At 60.1% G+C, this 17,815-nt stretch overlaps 1 protein-coding gene across 1 annotated transcript; it reads right to left on the bottom strand.

Annotated features, from left to right (window-relative positions):
- Positions 1-817: 817 nt before the first annotated feature.
- LOC128928965 (uncharacterized) lies at positions 818-16,005 on the bottom strand. Its single transcript, XM_078333186.1, has 7 exons — positions 15,932-16,005; positions 12,139-12,287; positions 11,419-11,645; positions 8,797-10,015; positions 8,345-8,501; positions 7,887-8,038; positions 818-957 (listed from the first exon to the last, which is right to left on the bottom strand). The coding sequence occupies exons 1-7, from the start codon at positions 16,003-16,005 to the stop codon at positions 845-847; spliced, it is 2,091 nt and encodes a 696-aa protein (XP_078189312.1). The 3' UTR covers positions 818-844.
- Positions 16,006-17,815: the final 1,810 nt, after the last annotated feature.

Raw genomic sequence — 17,815 nt, 5'->3', positions numbered from 1 at the left:
AAATATTGGGTGAGGAGCCCGAGGCACAATGTGGCTCTGGAATGGCCATCAGGGGCTCCCTGTGTGTGGCCCATGCACCCCAGGAGCACACCCTTTTACCCTTGTGCCACCCCCGGAGTTGCCTGACCCCCACCTTGCAGGGATGTATGAACCTCAGTGAGGTTTGTCAGACTCATGCTGGAGCTTCTCAAGGGTGTGGGGTCGATCTGGCCAAGAAGCGTGCCCTGAATGTCAGACTGCTTGTCAGAAAGCACTGCCAGGCCCAGCGAGAGGTGGAAATTCAGCTGCAACACCCAGCCTGAGCAGTGAAGCAGCACTCGGAGTGAGCCAGGGCCGTCCTGGAGGAAGAAGAATTACATCCTCCCCCATTCCTCAAGGACAGCGTCCAAGGCAGGTCCTGCTGTGAGGGAGGTGCCTTTCTGTGCAGATGAGGCCAGAAAATGTGGAAGGAGCTGCCCTAAGGCCACGCAGCTGCTGTAGACCAGGGCCAGGGGCCGAGCCTGCCCTTCCTTCTGCCCCAATGCCAGGTGAACAGTTCAGTGTCTGTTTGAATCTACAGAAAAGGGTGAAGAGGAGAGCTGAGGACTGACCAAACTTCTAGCAGTTAATTCCCTGGGAAACAGCACCAAAAGAGAGATAATGAAGGAACCAAAAGAAGAAACCACACAGGAGCAGATGGAGGAGCCACCTGCATGAGAAGTGCGAGGGCACGCAGGCGGGAAACTTCTCTAACGGGGATGTCACGGCAGATCGCCTTCCCCTGAGAGGAGCGTGCGTGCACGAGGGCAGCCTCACAGCAGCGACACCCACCATAGAATGCTGACGGCTCAATCCTGACAGAAGTTTATTTAGGGCACGGAAAGCTGGAAACAAGGGCTTGACTGGCGGCAGCTCTGCAGCAGGTGGAGGTCTGAGGGCCCAAGATCCTCTGTAGGCCGCCCTTGGTGTGGACCGCAGCTGCGGACAGGAAAGGCAGAGGGGGCACATGGAGGCCTTAGGGTTTGGCCTCCGATGTCCATCACACCTCTTGCTGTTGGTGGGACCTAGTACTCGGGCCCCCAGAGTGCAAGGTGGAGCTGGCATGGCATGCAGACCAACTAGTAGGATCTTTCCTGGAGCTCAGGGGATACTGCTCATGTGGAAGTGCAGCTGGCAACCAGGCATCTGGGAGCAGGCACATGCTCGCTCCTTTTTAAAGAAATTCAGGTTCCAAAACAAAACACCATTAAAAAAGAAACACCAGCCAACACAACCAAGATTAGAAGGTCTACGGTGAGCCCAATAATGGAGCATGAAGCTGGCCAAACTGGAGGGCGCTTGATATTACCTATGAAGACTCTGAAATCCAGGGCCGGGTGTGGTGGCTCACGCCTGTAATCCCAGCACTTTGGGAAGCCAAGGCGGGTGGATCTCATGAGGTCAGGAGTTCAAGACCAGCCTAGACAACATGGTGAAACCCCATCTCTACCTAAAAATATAAAATTATCTGGGTGTGGTAGCACATGACTCCATCGCAAACGAAGCTGGGCACAATGGCTCACGCCTATAATCCCAGCGTTTTGGGAGGCTGAGATGGGTGGATCACCTGAGGTTGGCAGTTCAAGACCAGCCTGACCAAAATGGAGAAACCCCGTCTCTATTAAAAATATAAAATTAGCCGGGCATGGTGGTGCATGCCTGTAATCTCAGCTACTCGGGAGACTGAGGCAGGAGAACTGCTTGAACCCGGGAAGTGGTGGTTGCAGAGAGCCGAGATCACACCATTGCACTCCAGCCTGGGCAACAAGAGTGAAACTCTGTCTAAAAAAAAAAAAAAAAAGAAGAAGAAGAAGAATCCAAAATCCGCTGGGTGCAGTGGCTCACGCCTGTAATCCCAGCACTTCAGGAGGGCAAGGTGTGTGGATCACGAGGCCAGGAGTTCAAGACCACCCTGGCCAACATGGCAAAACCCCGTCTCTATTAAAAATAAAAAAAAATAGCTGGATGTGGTGGTGCTCACTTGTAATCCTAGCTACTCAGGAGGATAAGGCATGAGAATCACTTAGCCTCAAGTGATTGCAGTGAGCAGAGATGGCACCACTGTGCTCCACCCTGGGTGACAGAGCGAGATTCTGTCTCAAAGTAAATAAATAAATGGAGGAACCGAAAATCCTAGAAATCTGTTTAACGGCTTAAGATGTGATCCCTCCAAAACTCAAATCTGGCCCTCTCACTCCCCCGCTCCAACATCTCCGTGGCTCCCCACTGCCCTCCTGGCCATGCTCCAGCCCAGGCCTTCCTCTAGCCTCATCTTCCGTCCTGAGCTTTGCACCTCCCCTGCGGGGGAACACAGTAGGCATTTCTCCCCGGTGCACCTTGGCTTCTTTGTCCCCTCTGCCTGAAATGCCCTTCCTGTTCTGGTCCAGACCCACTCCAGACACTCCTGCCCCTCCCTCCTCTCTGCCCCTCCCCCACCCTCATGCTCTCACCCTGGCTCCTTCTGTTACTGGCTCCCTCTGGGAGCACGGTTCTGACCAAGTGTCCAACCTGGGCCTGGGGGAACAGAGGGTCGGCACATGTAGGTTGAGCTGAGCTTTCGGGAGTCAGGAGGTCAGGCGCTGGGAGTGGTGGCCTTGCTCCAGGCTGAGAGGAGACACCTCGCAGCCCAGCCAGCCCTCCATCTGATCCCAGGGGCCCAGGCTTCCCTAGTGGGACACGACCTTCCCACCAGGGCCCTCGGCCCTGCTCCTGCTGACCCCTTCGGAGTCCTGGCTGAGTCCAAGCTCCTGGACGGCAGAGGGTGAGCATCTCGTGTGTCCCTGCGCACTGCTGTGCCAGCTCCGGGAGGGATTTGTTACAGGAATGAATGGGGTGGGGGTTGGAGGGAGGGCTGGAGGCAGGCTCTGACGCAAGGCTCCCCGCGCACTCTCCCAGGCCCTCTCCACGTGGCTTCTGCTCTGGCCCCGCCCCAGCCGTCCCCGCCCTGCCGGGAACCTCGGGGCCTCTCAAACCGCGCAGGCCCACACTTCTGCGGCTCTGCCCTCGCCCCTCGCTCCCCTCGCTTAGACTGGACCCTCCGCGACAGCTCTCCCGGGCTCAGCAGGGACCCCGATCGGCCACTCGCTGTGGCCACCGCGGTGGCAGCCACCTGCTCCGGGACGTCCAACCAACCCCTCAGGGGACCAAACCCCGGGACTTCGCTCCCAATTACAGGCCAGCCAAGCCACCCTCCAGGGTCCCTGCCGGTCCCACCCGCAGCGTGCTGAGGGGGTCCATGCCTGCGGTGGTCAGGAGGGGGGCACGGCCCTGGGCTTACAGCCGTCGGAGGGGCTTCCCGAAAGGGTCCTCAGCCTCTCCCGCCTGCGGCGGCGCAGCCCAGGCGGGGCTCGGCCCGCAGAACCCCCTCGCGGCCTCGCCAGGTATGCGCCGGGCCGGGGGCGGGCGCTGGAGCGCGGCCGGTGCCGGGCCCGCCGCGACACGCTCGGGGACGCGGCACACAAAGGCGCCTTCTGCCGCCCCCCGCCCCGCGCCGCCCCCGTCCAGCCTCGCGGCCCGCCCCGGCAGGCGGTGAGGGGGGGTCAGGGTCCCTCCTCCCAGGCCTGCCACCCCCCCAAGCGGGCGACGTGCCCTGTCCGGGCGGCGCGCAGGCGCGGGCTTGTCCCACCGCGCAGGAATCCGCCGCCGCCGCGCGTTTCCGGCCCCAGCCCCGCCCGCGGCGCAGGGGAGCGGGGGGTGCGCAGCCGCGTGCCAGGACTCGGACCCCCGTGGCCCCCGCCATACTCGCTTTCTCCACCCGCGGAGGCTTTGCTCAGGAATCCACTCTTGGATCCAGGGAGCTCCCGGGCCCCCTCCTCCAGGGAGCGCGGCCGCCCCAGTGTGCACGTGCCTCCTCATCTACACGCCCCCCAGTCTGGGCACCTTGAGGACCCAGCCTGGCCACTCCCCTCTCCTAGGTCTGCATAAGAAGGCGCCCCGTTGGAAAGGGACCCCCCCAAACCCTGGCAATTTCATGGCGAGGCGGGGGCTGGGAGTAAGGACCCACCAGGAAGGAGGGTGCCCGCCATGTCAAGTGGGCAGGAGCGCAGGGCTGGGTCCCAGGGATCCTACCCTCCAGGGCTCCCCGCAGGCCAGGTGACTATGTGGCTTTACCTCACCCTGCAGCCCGCGCCCACCTTTAGCGCCTTCTCCCTGGGCCACTTGTGGCAGAGGGGATGGGGCAAGTCCCAAGCCTATTGGGCAGCACGGGCCTCTGGGAGGGGCCGCTAATGACTGTAATTTCCACTTAGCAGATCAGGACGGCTGGCAGAGTGAGGCCATCCTCCTGCCCCTCAGGAGCCTGGGTGAGACCCCTCTGTCAGCCCCTCCTTTCTCTGGACACCTGGCCCTGGGCCCCTCCCACGTGGGATTTTGAGACTCCCCTCCTCTCCCCCAGACTCAGAGGGTGACCCTGTTTCCTGTGCGAGCCCTGGTCCCCTCGTCCACTGGTTGGAGTGCTCAGTGGTGCTTGAATACAGGTTGGGGACCCACGGAGGTGTGCAGCTGTCAGCGGCTCCAGTGGCTGGGGAAGCACGAGGCAAGCGCATTAGGGTTGAGGGTTCTGAGCTTCGGGCCAGCATGCAGCCTGTGTTGGCTCCTTTGTGGTCAGAAGCCCAGGACATTCTGGGGTCTGTCCTGATGCTGAGCAGGCTGATGTCCTGAGCAGTACCAGGCACCTTGGAGGAGTCTCCGAGTGGGGCAGTTGTGGCTGCGGAATGGGGGATGCTAGGGCAGGAGGGCAAGCAGGTGAGTTGAGACTGCAGAGAGGAGCTGGGACTCTGTGCCCTGGGGCAAACTGGGGAGGCGAGGGAAGAGGCTGCTGTGGCCATCTCATGCTGAAGGTGGGGACTGGGTCACTGCCCAGTGCTGGTCTTCTCTGACCGGTTAGCCTGGGCACCAGGTCCTGGACCCAGCTGGCAAGAGGTGAAGCAGGAGCTTCTGGGGCACCTGGGGAGCAGGCCCAGGCCCTGGGAGCTAGGGTTCCTGTGCTGGGGGAGTCAGCCCTGTCTCGCCTGGGCCTGCCTCCTGGCCTCTTCTGTGGCCTGGCTGGCGGGGCCTGGGCGGGGTCTGGCTCACTGAGCTGGCAAGGATCAAAGGGTGGAAAGCCGTCCTCTGCCCTCGCCCACTGAGACAGGAATCCGTGGCCCCAGGGGACGGAATCCACAGCCACATTCCGGGTGCCCTGGTCCCCGCAAGGCAAGGGTGGGGCAGGGCTGGGGTGCCAAGATTGGCACCACAGAGCGTGGGAACGTGGTGCTGCTGGCACCCGGCCCACGGCCTGAACAGAGCAGGCAGCACCCTCCTCCCAGCTGAGCCGTGGTCTTTGCCCCTTCTGACCTCTCTTGATGGCCTCCAGCACCAGGGCCTCAGCTGCCAAACAGGGTTCCACCTTGCCAGGAGGTGGGGATTCTGCCCTGATGGTCTAGGAGGCCCTGGGGTCCTGAGAAGGTTGGGGCCTGGGTCTCTGTGGCTCAAAGTAGTGAGCATGCCCGAATCCCGGGGCTCTCTGAGCTGGGGGTCTCTGCCTCCATCTGGGGACAGCAGGGGCCACAGGAGAGCCTGACAGCTGGGGCGTCCCTGCTGGGGTCACACCAGGCCCAGGCCCTGGCACACAGATGTGCGCGCGCACACACACACACACACACACACACACACACACACACAGCAGAAAGTAGAAAGGCAGCTTCCCTGTCCCGGCCACAGCCCAAGCCCTCCCCAGAAGGGTTTGTCCCCAGCTGGCTGGAGCAGGGCTGAGTTAGCCCTGTGGACCCCACCACGGGCGCAGGGTCACCTGCTGGTGGAGACAGCAGCCTTTAGGTGCCTGTGCTGGGGGGCATGGTTCCTGCTCCCGTGGGCTGGAGACCAGCCAGGTGCCTGCTGGAGACAGGGACCTAAGCTCTGTTTTGTAGTCTCCTGCTCAGCCCCAGCAATGATGCCTTCCCACCCCCACTCTACAGGTGGGGAAATGGAGGCTCAGAGAGGGCAGATGACTTCCCCAAAGCCACCCAGCATGTTGGTGGGCTTGGCGAGATCTTGGAGACCCAGACCTCACACTCCCAAGAGCCAGGGCTGGTGGCATCCCCCTCTCTGGCCTGTTTCCTTATCTGGGGAGTGGACTCACAGTGACCACCTGATCGAGCTGTCCTGAAGCCCACAAGGTGCCAGCCAGGGGTGAGTTAGCCTCTTCTGTCCCCAGCCCCTGGCCTCCCAGATAAGCAGCACCGCTGCATCCTAAGCCCACACCTGAGGCAGGGCGCCCCCTGGTGGTGCAACAGTGCCTTTCTCTGCCCTTGGGTGATAGGATGAGAAGGGGAAGGTTGAGGAGAGGAGGAGCCTGGGAGGACCTCAGGCTGCTGGCTCGGAGTAATGTCCCTGGGGACTGGTCCATGCATGAAGGGCCTGGGGAGGACACTGGTCCCACCAGGAGGCTGCACGGCAGGACCTTGGGAGGGATCCTGTGGCAGTTGAAGGCCCTGCTGTCCCCTGGAGGATGGCGGCAGGGGAAGCAGGCCTAGGGCAGGTGATCACACACTGCCCACTGCTGGCGTGGGGACTGTGGGCAGCCAGGCTGGGGGAAACGGAGGCCGGTCCTAAGATGTCCGTGTGTTGGTGACAGCTGTGGCCAGCTGAGCCCATCGCTCTTCAGACCTGCACCCTGGGTGCTTACAGAGGCCACCCTGCCCTCTCCAGGACCCTCACGGCCCTCTCCGTGACCCTCCGAGGCCCACACTACTTGACCCTGATCATTCCAGTTGCACACATCCAGGCATCAGGCCAGGTCTGGCACTGGGCAGCCACGGGGATTGTTTGCTGGAGATGTGAATGAATGAATGAGGAGCCTCCATCCTGGCCACCAGCTTGCCTCCCACAGCATAGGCTCCTTGTCAGGCTGTGACGGCAGGTGCTGAGGAACCCGAGGCAGAAGGGACAAGGCTAGGGGTGGGTGGGGGCCCTGGCTCACCCACCCCAGCCCCCCAACCAGGAGAGGGGCAACCCAGCCTTCGGAAGCCTAGCAGGGTGGAGGCCATACGGGTGGCCGTATGTGGTGTGGTGGGGTGGGCCAGCCCATGGGACCCCTTTGGGCTCTGGGTCCGGGTGGGAAGCCATCTGCCTGGTCTCTGGGCACAGAGTGAAAGGACAGGTCCTAGTCCGTCAGTTTGTGGCCCCCTGCTCCATCTGCTACCCTGCTGTGAGGGCAGTGGGTTGGGGGGGGGGTCTGAGAAGCAGGCTTAAGCCTGATCAGGGAGGAGCAGCCGGGCCTACTCACCCCAGGGGCTCGCCAGCAACCTGGGCAGGGAGCTCCATGCACCCTGGGATTCCTCGTTCTGCAGCAAGAGTCCCCTGCCCCCGCAGTGTGTCTGCACACAGGACCCCACCTCCCTGGACTATCAGTTCTTAGGGCTCCTGCAGAGTGCCCCATCCTGAGTGCCCAGCGCCGTCGGGGGGTTGGGGGCTCCCTGGGGATGGCTGATGTGGCTGGCCCCCCTTCTCGGGCTCTGCTGTCACCTGAGCTGGGGGACTTCTTGGCCTGAAGGGTGAGCCGGGGACCATCTGCTTTCAGGGCACAGGCCTGCCCTTGCAGGGCGCTGAGCCTGCCACACTCCCTCTAGCCCCCAGATGGCAAAGCACTCCTTGGCAAGGGCTGATCAGGGAGGCGACAAGCTGGGCCAGCCAAACCTGGGGGAGGGGGCCCAGTGTCCCCCCAGGGCTGGCATCTGAGACCTCCACTGTTTACACAACACCACACCCCAGGAGTGGATTGGCCAGAGTATGCGCCAGCACACACCGATGCCAGCACACAGACACGCTGCACCCTGCATGGGCACCGGGCACACACGTGTTCACACCAGCACTCATGCACAGGCACATACCTTTGCACGTGGAGGGGCACACAGCACACTGCGGGACGTGACACGCACGCCCCTTCACACCAGTGTGAATGTGTGAGCTTCCCCAAGCTCCTCGCTGGGCACCGTCTGTACCGTCTGCACCTCCGAAACCCAGGGCGTGATGATGGAGGACACTGTGTGAGGAGCGGTGGGCGGGGGTGGGGGGGCGGAGCGGGGATCGGGTGGCTCTATGGTGTGGGAGTCTCTGGCTTTCAGTTTACCTTCCATGCAATTATAACAACGTTTACAAGGCACTGGCCCAGATTCTTTGAATCTCAACGAACCATTCTGAGATGGCCATTAGCGCCCTTTGCGGAGATGGGGAAACTGAGGCACAGAGCCCTGGGGAAGGAGCTGGGCAGGGTCTGCCTTGGGCTGTGTCTGGTGGTTGTGGGGTGAGGGGAGGTCACATCTGCCTGGGTCCCAAGCACAGAGGGTACCTCTGTTGAGATGCAGGCACAAGGACAGGGCCGGCTCCAGCAGGAGGAACGAGGTGAGTGTGTGCCCCACCTCCCTGGGGGGAGCCTGTCCTCCTCTCGGCCCCGCTGGTTGAGGCTGGCCCAGAGCGGAAGGGGTCACGGGCCGCGGCCGGCTCTCCTGGGAATTCCAGACGCGTGTGTCAGCGCGCTCGGCTTCGCCCCCGCCCCCAGCCCTCCGCCCCAAGCGGGTGGTTTGGCGAAGAGAGCTCGATTCCCGAGGGGTGGGGAGCGGCACCCAGGGCCTGGGACGGGGTTGGTGGCCCAGGAACCCCTCTCCTCCGCCCACCTCTCCATTCCCGGAAGAGAGGCCCTGGCGGGAGCCGGCCCCCTCTCGACCTCCTTCCAGAGAGCCTGCCACTTCTCCGGGGAGGGGGCCGAGGGAAGGCTCCATGGGGAGGGGAGCCCTGGGGCACCTGGTGGGGGCACGTGCACCCGAATTCTCAGCATCTCCCTGCCCTGCCTGCAGACGGGCTCGGCGACGTCCCCAAGGTCAGGAATGGCGCTTGTTTCTGTGCAAACCTCTGCGTGAGGACGGGTGGCATCTGGAGCCTGGATACTAATTTCAGTTGTGTCTGGACTTTCGCATCTGAAAAGTGGCAACAATAGCGTCACCCACCTCGGGGTGATTTTGCAAATAAGAGGCAGAGGGGAGGCCGAGGGCGATGCGCCTGGGAAGCGCGCGTGCGTGCAGGGACCCAGGAACCCCAGCGCGGGGCCAGCTCTCCCGCCCCCGCCGGCTCGCCCCGCGCCAGCGCCCGGCCTGCCTGGGCTCGCTCCAGCCTCGGCGGAGGCCCCTACGGGCCGCGCAGACGCAGCCTCCCCGCCCGCCCCAGGCCCGCCCCGCCGCCCCGCCAGCCGCCCAGACAGGCCCGGGCGCGCTGCAGCCCGCGGCGGAAGAGGGTGGGCGCGGGTGGCGCCGCCGCGAGGCTGCCCCGCCGGGCGGGAAGGGCCAGGGAGGCGTCCGGCGGGGGGCGGAGGTTGAAGGGGACGGGGCGGGCAGGAAAGCTCCGGCGAGGGTTGGAGAGGCGCGGAGGGACCCGGTGGTTCCGGGTCTAGGGGGAGGGGACCGGGAACGCTGCACCGATGGGCGGGGAGCTGAGGCTCCAGTTCTAGACCCGGCTTGGGGGACCGACTGGGGAAGAGAATCCCGGGGATCGCGAGGGGAGAGGGGTTCTCTTGGACGGCGGAGGCCGCGCGAATCCTCCAGGCCCCGAAGGCGGGCCTCCTGCTCCTCCCTTCCCCCGTGGGCACAGCACGCCCATTTCCCTGCTCGGGAAACCGAGGCTCCGGACCTGCAGCGCGTCTGATGGAGGGGAGGGGACTGTGGCCGAGGGAGCCTCGTCGGGGGACGGCGTGCAGAGGGTCCCGGCGCAGAGCCGCCTGCACCCGGGAGAGAAGCGGCCCGAGCGCTGGAGCCGAGGTTGCGGCGAACAGCACCTCCCGGCCGCGGTCTTGAGCGCTGCTGCTCTCCGCGCGTTCCCGGGCGCAGGCGGGGGAGCTGGAGGGCGGAGGCCCTGGAGCGCGGGCCAGGCGGGCGGGCGGGCGCTCAGCAGCCACCAGGCGGCAGGGCAGCTCCGGGACTGGTTGAGGTCTGCCAGTCTCCTGGCCTGCACAGCCCTTCCCAGGAGCAGCCTGGTGGGGTCACAAGTGGGGACCCAGGCCCCTGACACCCTCGCCTTATCCTGGGGAGACTGTGGCAAGAGGGGGACAGGGAGGCTGCTCTCTTGGGGGGACAGGGAGGCTGCTCTCTCGGGGGGACAGGGAGGCTGCTCTCTTGGGGGGACAGGGAGGCTGCTCTCTCGGGGGGACAGGGAGGCTGCTCTCTCGGGGGGGACAGGGAGGCTGCTCTCTCGGGGGACACAGAGCAGGTGGAAGAAGTTTCTGGTCCCTTGCCTTCTCACTCTCACCCTGCTCCCTGCCTCTGATGTGCTCTGTGACCTCAAGTAACTTTCTCAGGCTCCTTGTGCCTCAGTTTCTTCCAAGAAAATGGGAGATGGGCCCGGCGCAGTGGCTCACGCCTGTAATCCCAGCACTTTGGGAGGCCAAAGTGGGCAGATCACCTGAGGTCAGGAGTTCAAGACCGGCCTGGCCAACATAGTGAAGCCCCATCTCTACAAAAATACGAAAATTAGCCGGGCATGATGGCGGGTCCCTGTACTTCTATCTATTGGGGAGGCTGAGGCAGGAGAGTCACTCTTGAGCCAGGGAGGCAGAGGAAGCAGCGAGCGGAGATCAGGCCATTGTACTCCAGCCTGGAAGACAGATGGAGACTGTCTCAGGAAAAAAAAAATGGGAGGCAGGAATCTTGGCGAGAATCCTCAGGCTGCAGGTCCTCCCCTTGTCCCCCAGAGAAACAGGCTGTGGGAAGCTGGGTCTCTCTGGAGGGGAAGAGAAACTGATTAGAGGAGGAGCTGATCAGGCTGGGGCCTTGCAGGTCAGGGCCTGGCCATGGGGTTTGGAGCTGGGCAGTGGGAGTGTACCTCCCCCACCAGGGCCTGGCCATTCCCCAGAGTCCCTTTTAGCTCTTGGGGGCACCACTGAGCATGCCCAGACTCCCCCACCAGCAGTTCCTGCCAGCATGGCCTGGCTGGCTGGATGGGTTGTCCTCCTGCCTCAGGCCCTGGAGCTTGGCAGTAACCGGAAACGGGAGGTGACATGGGAGGGATTAAGCGGGGAGGCCCAGGACACACTTACTGAGGGTCTGCACCTCACTGCATAAACCCGTTGGGAGCCAGGCCCAGGGAGAGCAGGGAGGTCACAGGTCTCTGGTGCTTTCTCCCCATAAGGGAAACTGAGTCAGGGAGCCATGACCAGCCCCTGGAAGCCCAGGACTCCCCCACATCACTCTCTGTTGTGTGGCTGTGGTTGGGGGTACTTCAGTCAGTGACCAGGGGACCGAGAGATTTTCCGGCTGAGGGTGGCGGGCATTTCTCTGAATCAAGAAAATTTCCAATGAGTGGCTGAGCTTGGGTCATCGGTCACTGCCTGGGGAACTGAGTGGGCCCCTGCCCCATGCAGGGTGTGCTGTTTCCCACCCGAGGCTGGGCTGCAGGCAGAGTCTGAGGGACTGCTGCCTCCAGTGCAGGGGGCACTTCCAGCTGCCTACCCTCCCAGGGCCAGCTCCATGGAGGGAGGAGCAGGGCTGGTGGGACCCCCTCCCGAGCTGTGGCAGTGCCTGGCGTTCCAGCATCGCACAGGAAGGACATGAGGTCGCCCCCAGGGGCTGGGACTTCCGTCGCTGATTTCAGGCTGTCCGAAGTAGCTGGAGGGAAGGGCCATGGGGCAGGGCTCTTAGACTGCCTCGATGCCGGCCCCTCCCGCTCTTCCTGTCGGTGTTCATGAGGGCTCCTTGGGGTCCAGGGTATGGAAGGGTGAGGCCCAGAGCGTGGTGGGCTTGGTCAGCTGTGGGAAGTGAAGGCAGCGGGCAGGCCTGTGTCCCAGGGGAGCACCCAGCTGCCTCCTGACCCTCTCCGTGGGCCCTGCTTGCCAGAGGAGGGGCGGTGTGACAGCACAGACCTTGGGCCTCAGGCCAGAACACCAGGACCCCCAGAGACCACAATGTACGGCTGCCCCAGGCTGTGGCGGCTTAGAAAGTGATTAGAGGACAGAGGGTCCCCACTCTCCAGTCCAGCCCGGCCCTGGGGCTGGCAGGTGGGGTGTCGTGAGACACATCACTTGATAACGGAAAACACTGTCGCAGACCTCTGGACAGCCTGAACGACTTTTATCACAGAGTGACTCAGATGGATGCAAACCCAGCATGTCCACTTCGACAAAAGGATGTCCAGGGCCTGCCCTCACTGCCCCCTGGTTCCAGCTGCCGGGGGTGCAGCCTCCCCAGGCTCTCCCTCCAGCATCCTGCAAGGCTGGCTTTCGCGCCTTCCTCTGAGAGCCCTCTCTGAACCTGTGTGGAAAAGGGTCACTCACCAGGCCTGGGGGTGCACCCTCTGCACAGTCCAAAGAAAGGCCTGGCCCCTGCCTGGCTCCTGGGAGGAGCCCTATGCCCATGGAGAGAATGACATTCCTGTCCTCAGCCTGTGGTGGATGGATGTGGTGGCGGGCGGCACCAGCGATCCATGGCAGCCCTGAGGTCGAGCTATCAGGCCTTTCTCTGCTGGTCTCCGATTCACTAAGGCATGGAGCCTGGAAGCAGCACCCCCACTTGGAGTCAGCCCCCCAGGACATGGGGCTTGTAGGGAAAAGGAAGGGGGAAGAGGCGGATGGGTAGAGAGGTGAGTGTGTGGACAGAAGGATGGACAAATGGATGGAGATGGATGGATGGAGGGGTGGAGAGAGGGGTGTGTGGGTGGATGGATGGAAGGACGGCTGGACGGGGTGGACAGAGGAGAGGAAGAGTGAATAGAGGGATGGGTGGGTGGGTAAATGGATGGATGGAGGGGTGGACAGAGGAGAGGAAGAGTGAATAGAGGGATGGGTGGGTAGGTAAATGGATGGATGGAGATGTGCATAGAGGAGTGGGTGGGTGGATCCGGGAATGAATGGATAGAGATAGATGGGTGGGTGGAGGGGTGGATAGGGGAGTGGAAGGGCAGATAGACGGATAGGTGGATGGAGGATGGATGGGTGGATACAAGGATAGATAGAGATGGATGGATGCCTGGAGGGCATTTTATTTTCAGTGTAGACAGTCTTTATTGGCAAGTGTTAGGGGTGCAAAATAGCAACAAATCCAGGGGAACGTGCAAGGGTGACAGGGCTCGCCTCCCCCATGTGAGAGCCCTGTCACCAAGCCAGTGGGGCCCTCCAAAGAGCAAGCTCCCAGGCAGGAGGGCTCCTTGTAACGAAAGGGGGAAGGGAGTGACACCCTGGAAGGGCCTGGGCCGCTTGGCTCCTGTGCACTGCCCACCTCAACCCTTCAAGAGGAAGGCTTCACAGCTTAGGGTATCTATTTCAGAGAACCAGGCTAAACCCAGCCCTCCCCAAACCCAGGTAGCTGCCTCATGCCTCAGTTTCCCTTCCCCTGGTTGGACCATCAGGCCCTGTGGTGGCCCAGCCTAACCAAAGTGACAAGTCCCTGTAACATGCCAGGGTGGAGGGGAGTGCATAGAGGAGTGGATGGGTGGATAGAGAAATGGAGAGGTGGACAGAGGGATAGATGGATGAGATGGGGGGAAGGATGGGTGGATGGATGGATGCCTGGAGGGGTGGATGGAGGGGAGTGGATAGAGGAGTGGGTGGGTGGATAGAGAAATGGAGGGGTGGACAGAGGGATAGATGGATGAGATTGGGGGAAGGTTGGGTGGAGGATGGTGGGAAGAGGGGTGGATGGAGGAGTTTTTGTGATCTGCCCACCATGGCCTTCCAAAGTGCTGGGATTACAGGCATGAATATTTAAAAGATAATGATTGCCACGGACTGGTGGATAGAGGGATGGATGGTAGATGCAGAGATGTGTGAAGGAGCAGGTGCAGTAAATTAACTGTAGAATTCAGGTGGCGAGGGGGTTACACTGTGTGATTCTTTTCATGTTGCGATGGGTTTGAAAATATCTGCAATGTTGGGGAAATTCTTTATAGAGAAGACTCGTAACACACGCACGTGCATGCACCGCTAAACAACATAAGCTAAAGAGAGATCACAATAGAAATCTTAAAAACCCAGAGCTGGGCCAGGTGTGGTGGCTCACCCCTATATTCCCAGAACTTTAGGAAGCCGAGGTGGGAGGACCACTTGAGGTCAGGAGTTTGAGACCAGCCTGGGAAACATGGTGAAACCTCATCTCTACTAAAAATACAAAAAATTAGCTGGATGTGGCGGTGCACACCTGTAATCCCAGCTACTCAGGAGGCTGAGACATGAGAATCGCTTGAACCCAGGAGTCGGAGGTTGCAAGAAGCCGAGATCACACCACTGCACTCCAGCCTGGGCAACAAGACTTCATCTCAGAAAAAAACCCAAAAAACGGAACGGGATGATTATGAAAACATTGCACCCCCAAGCCTGTGGGGCCGCAGAAGCAGGGCTTCCAGGAAGATTGCTGCAGATACCGTGAAAAGAAGAAAGCTTGAGGTTTGTAAGCTGTCTCCATCTCAGAAAGTTAGGGGGCAGGGTTGCCCGTGAAGAGGCACGAGAGAATCTTATAGGAGATAGAATTTTTTTTTTTTTTTTTGAGACAGAGTCTCACTCTGTTACCCAGGCTGGAGTGCAGTGGCGCAATCTCAGCTCACCGCAACCTCCACCTCCTGGGTTCAAGTGATTCTCTTGCCTCAGCCTCCCGAGCAGCTGGGATTATGTGTTACCACGCCCAGCTAATTTTTGTATTTTTAGTAGAGACGGTGTTTCACCATGTTGGCCAGGCTGGTCTCGAACTCCTGACTTCAGGTGATCCACCTGCCTTGGCCTCCCTAAAGTGCTGGGACTACAGGCGTGAGCCACCGCACCCGGCCAGGAGATGGAGTGTTTTGCAGCTCAGCTGTGCTGGTGGTTCCACAACTGGACACCTTTGTCAAGTCAGAATTGTGCACACCAGACGAGTGAACCACAGTATGTAAATTATACTTTCAGTTTTAGAAAACAAACTGTAAAAAGAGGAAGTTGGGAGGTAAAAAAAGAAACGACAAAACGGGGTGAGCCCAGAAAGCTGAAAATGAGATCAGAAATCAGTGAAATAATCAGTGAAGTAGAAAACAAACATGTAATAGAGAAGATCAGTGAGAACAAAAATTGGGTCTTTTTTTTTTTGAGACAGAGTTTTGCTCTTGTTCCAGTGGCGCGATCTCGGCTCACCGCAACCTCCGTCTCCCGGGTTCAAGCGATTCTCCTGCCTCAGCCTCCCCAGTAGCTGGGTCTACAGGCACACGCCACCATGCCCTGGCTAATTTTGTATTTTTCGTAGAGACGGGGTTTCACCATGTTGGTCAGGCTGGTCTCGAACTGCCAACCTCAGGTGATCTGCCCGCCTCGGCCTCCCGAAGTGCTGGGATTGCAGGCGCGAACCACCACACCCGGCCAAAAATCGGCTCTTGGAAAAAAATTAACCAACAAAATGGATCGATAGTTCTGGGAAGAAGAAACAAAGAAAGAAAAGACACAAATAACATGAGCAAAAAAGAGGCCAGACTGCAGGTTTAAAAGACAGTGACCACGACACACTGCTGGGAAGTTTTCAGGTCATTTATCAGATAAAGGACCTGCATTCAGACTATATAAAGAATTCAGAACTGAACAATCAAAAACCAAATAACTCGGTTTAAAAAGGGGCTAAAGCTGGGTGCAGTGACTCACTCTGAGAGGCTGAGGTGGGAGGATCACTTGAAGCCGGGAGTTCAAGACCAGCCTGGACAACATAGAGAGGTCCTGTCTCTACAAAAATAAAAATGAAAAATTATCTGGGCATGGTGACGTGTGCCTATAGTCCCAGCTTCCTGGGAGGCTGAGGTAAGAGCATTGGGGAGGCCCGAGCTTGAAGGTTCCCGTGAGCTATGATGGCACCACTGCATTCCAGTCTGGGAGACAGAGTGAGACTCTGCCTCAAAAAAGAAAAAGAGAGAGAGAGAAGGAAAGGAGAAAAGAAAGAAGGCTGAAGACCTGAACCAGCGGTGCCGCAGAGGGTGTACAGATGGCAAGTAGGACGTGAAGAGGCGCTCAGCACGGTATCTCATTAGGCGGGCGCAGATCAGAACCCCGTGCCATGCCCCCGCACAGCCGCTAAATGGCTACAGAAAAATCAAGCAAGTCAGAGGACGATGCCACATGCCGACGCAGATGCGGAGCACGGGCCGTTGTCATTTACTGCTGGTGAGAACGCAAGAGCGTGCAGCCGTTGTGGAAAATGTGGCATCTCTCACCCAGAAATCCCACGCTCATAAACGTTCACAGCAGCTGTATTTGCTCTCACTAAAAACCGGAAACAAACCCCATGTTCTTCCGTCTGCGAACAGATGAAACCTGCAGTCCGTGCCTGGCATGGAGCACTATTCAGCAATCAAAAGGAGAAAGCCGTCAGTTCAAATACCACGGAGGCGGCTCCAGTGCATCTTTCTTCGTGAAAGAAGCCAGATTAGAAAGGTTACTCTTTGTACTAAAAAGCATTACTGTGTATATTAACTGATTATTAGTCGCATTAATTAAATGCATTGATTCAATTGCATGTTGGTCGATTAATTACATTAATAGAACATTCCAGAAAAAGCGAAGCTAGAGAGAAGGAAAACAGATCGGTGGGAGCAGGGTTGGGGGTGGGGACAGGAGAAGGGAGTTTTGGGGTGGTTGATGGGACTGTTCTGAATCGTGACTAGGGAGTGGAAGACGTAACTGCATTTGTGAAAACCTGAAGAACTGAACACCAGAGGGGAGCTTCTTGATATGTATATTATGATTTTTTTAATGCAAAAAAAAAAAAAAACCAATTCTAAGAAAAGAAAAGATGGTCTTCTGATGCGGACACCTGGGGCAGGAAGGACCTGTTTTCCGGGTGAAGTTACAGGCCAGCAGACAGCACCCTCAGAGCCAAAGGAAGGGCGCTTTGCTGACGATGGAGCTGCCGCCTCGAAGGTGGGGGACTGACGGGCCGGCTGGCAAGCCCAGTGCCCGGCCAGAGCTGGAGCCCAAGGCTGCACCTGGGAAAATGCCCCCAGCACCTCTCCGCAGTTTGCACAAGGTGTTGCCCCCATGGATCCGGTCTATACCCCCGTCTTGCCCCAAGGTAGCCCAGCCCAGAGACTCCAGGCAGCCTGCTCCGGGTCTCACAGCAGGAAGGTGGCCCCGGGATCCAGGCTTGCTTGCCTGGAGCCGTGTGTGGTCGTTTATGGGTGTCCCTGTGTGTGTGTGTGTGTGTCTGTACACACGTACGCAAGTGCATGCCTGTGTGTGCACCTGTGTCTGTGTGTGAGTGCGCATGTGTGTGCTCAGATGAGATCTCAGGTGGGTGAGGCAGCAGACGGGTGCCAGCAGGAGCAGAGCTGGAAGGTGTGGCTTTGGGGCAAGGCCCTGTCCAGGTGGCTGTTGGGTTCCTCCACCCCGGAAGGAAGCCACGCCCCTGAGCAGGGATCACAGGCCAAGGCTGCAGAGTCTGTGGGCGATGGGGCAGGAAGTGGAGGCAGCCCCCCACCCCTTGCATTTTCTGTGAGGCAAGAGGAGTGTCCTCCACTGCCCTGAGGTGGGCCGGGCAGAGCAGGCAGCAGAAATCCACACCCACACACGTGTGCACCCTCACACACACATATGCACACACTGGCATGCCTGCTCACATGCACGCCCTGTTCCGCGGCCCTCCAGCTCAGAGTTCTTGGTGAATGCCCCCGACTCTCCCTCTGGCCTGCCCCTCATCCTCCTCCCTGTGGGTGGGCAATTCTGCCCTGCCAGCCTCACGTGGCCTCTTAGGCCTTGGGCCCTGGGATCCTTCGGACCCTTGGCCCCAGTCTCCTCTGAGCCCCGTCGATGCCCTGTGCAGGGGCTGCAGGCTGGATGTCC

Source organism: Callithrix jacchus, chromosome 8 (genome assembly GCF_049354715.1).
Source record: "Callithrix jacchus isolate 240 chromosome 8, calJac240_pri, whole genome shotgun sequence".
In the NCBI taxonomy this organism is placed as follows: Eukaryota; Metazoa; Chordata; class Mammalia; order Primates; family Cebidae; genus Callithrix; species Callithrix jacchus.
This window is presented reverse-complemented; position numbering and strand designations above follow the sequence as displayed.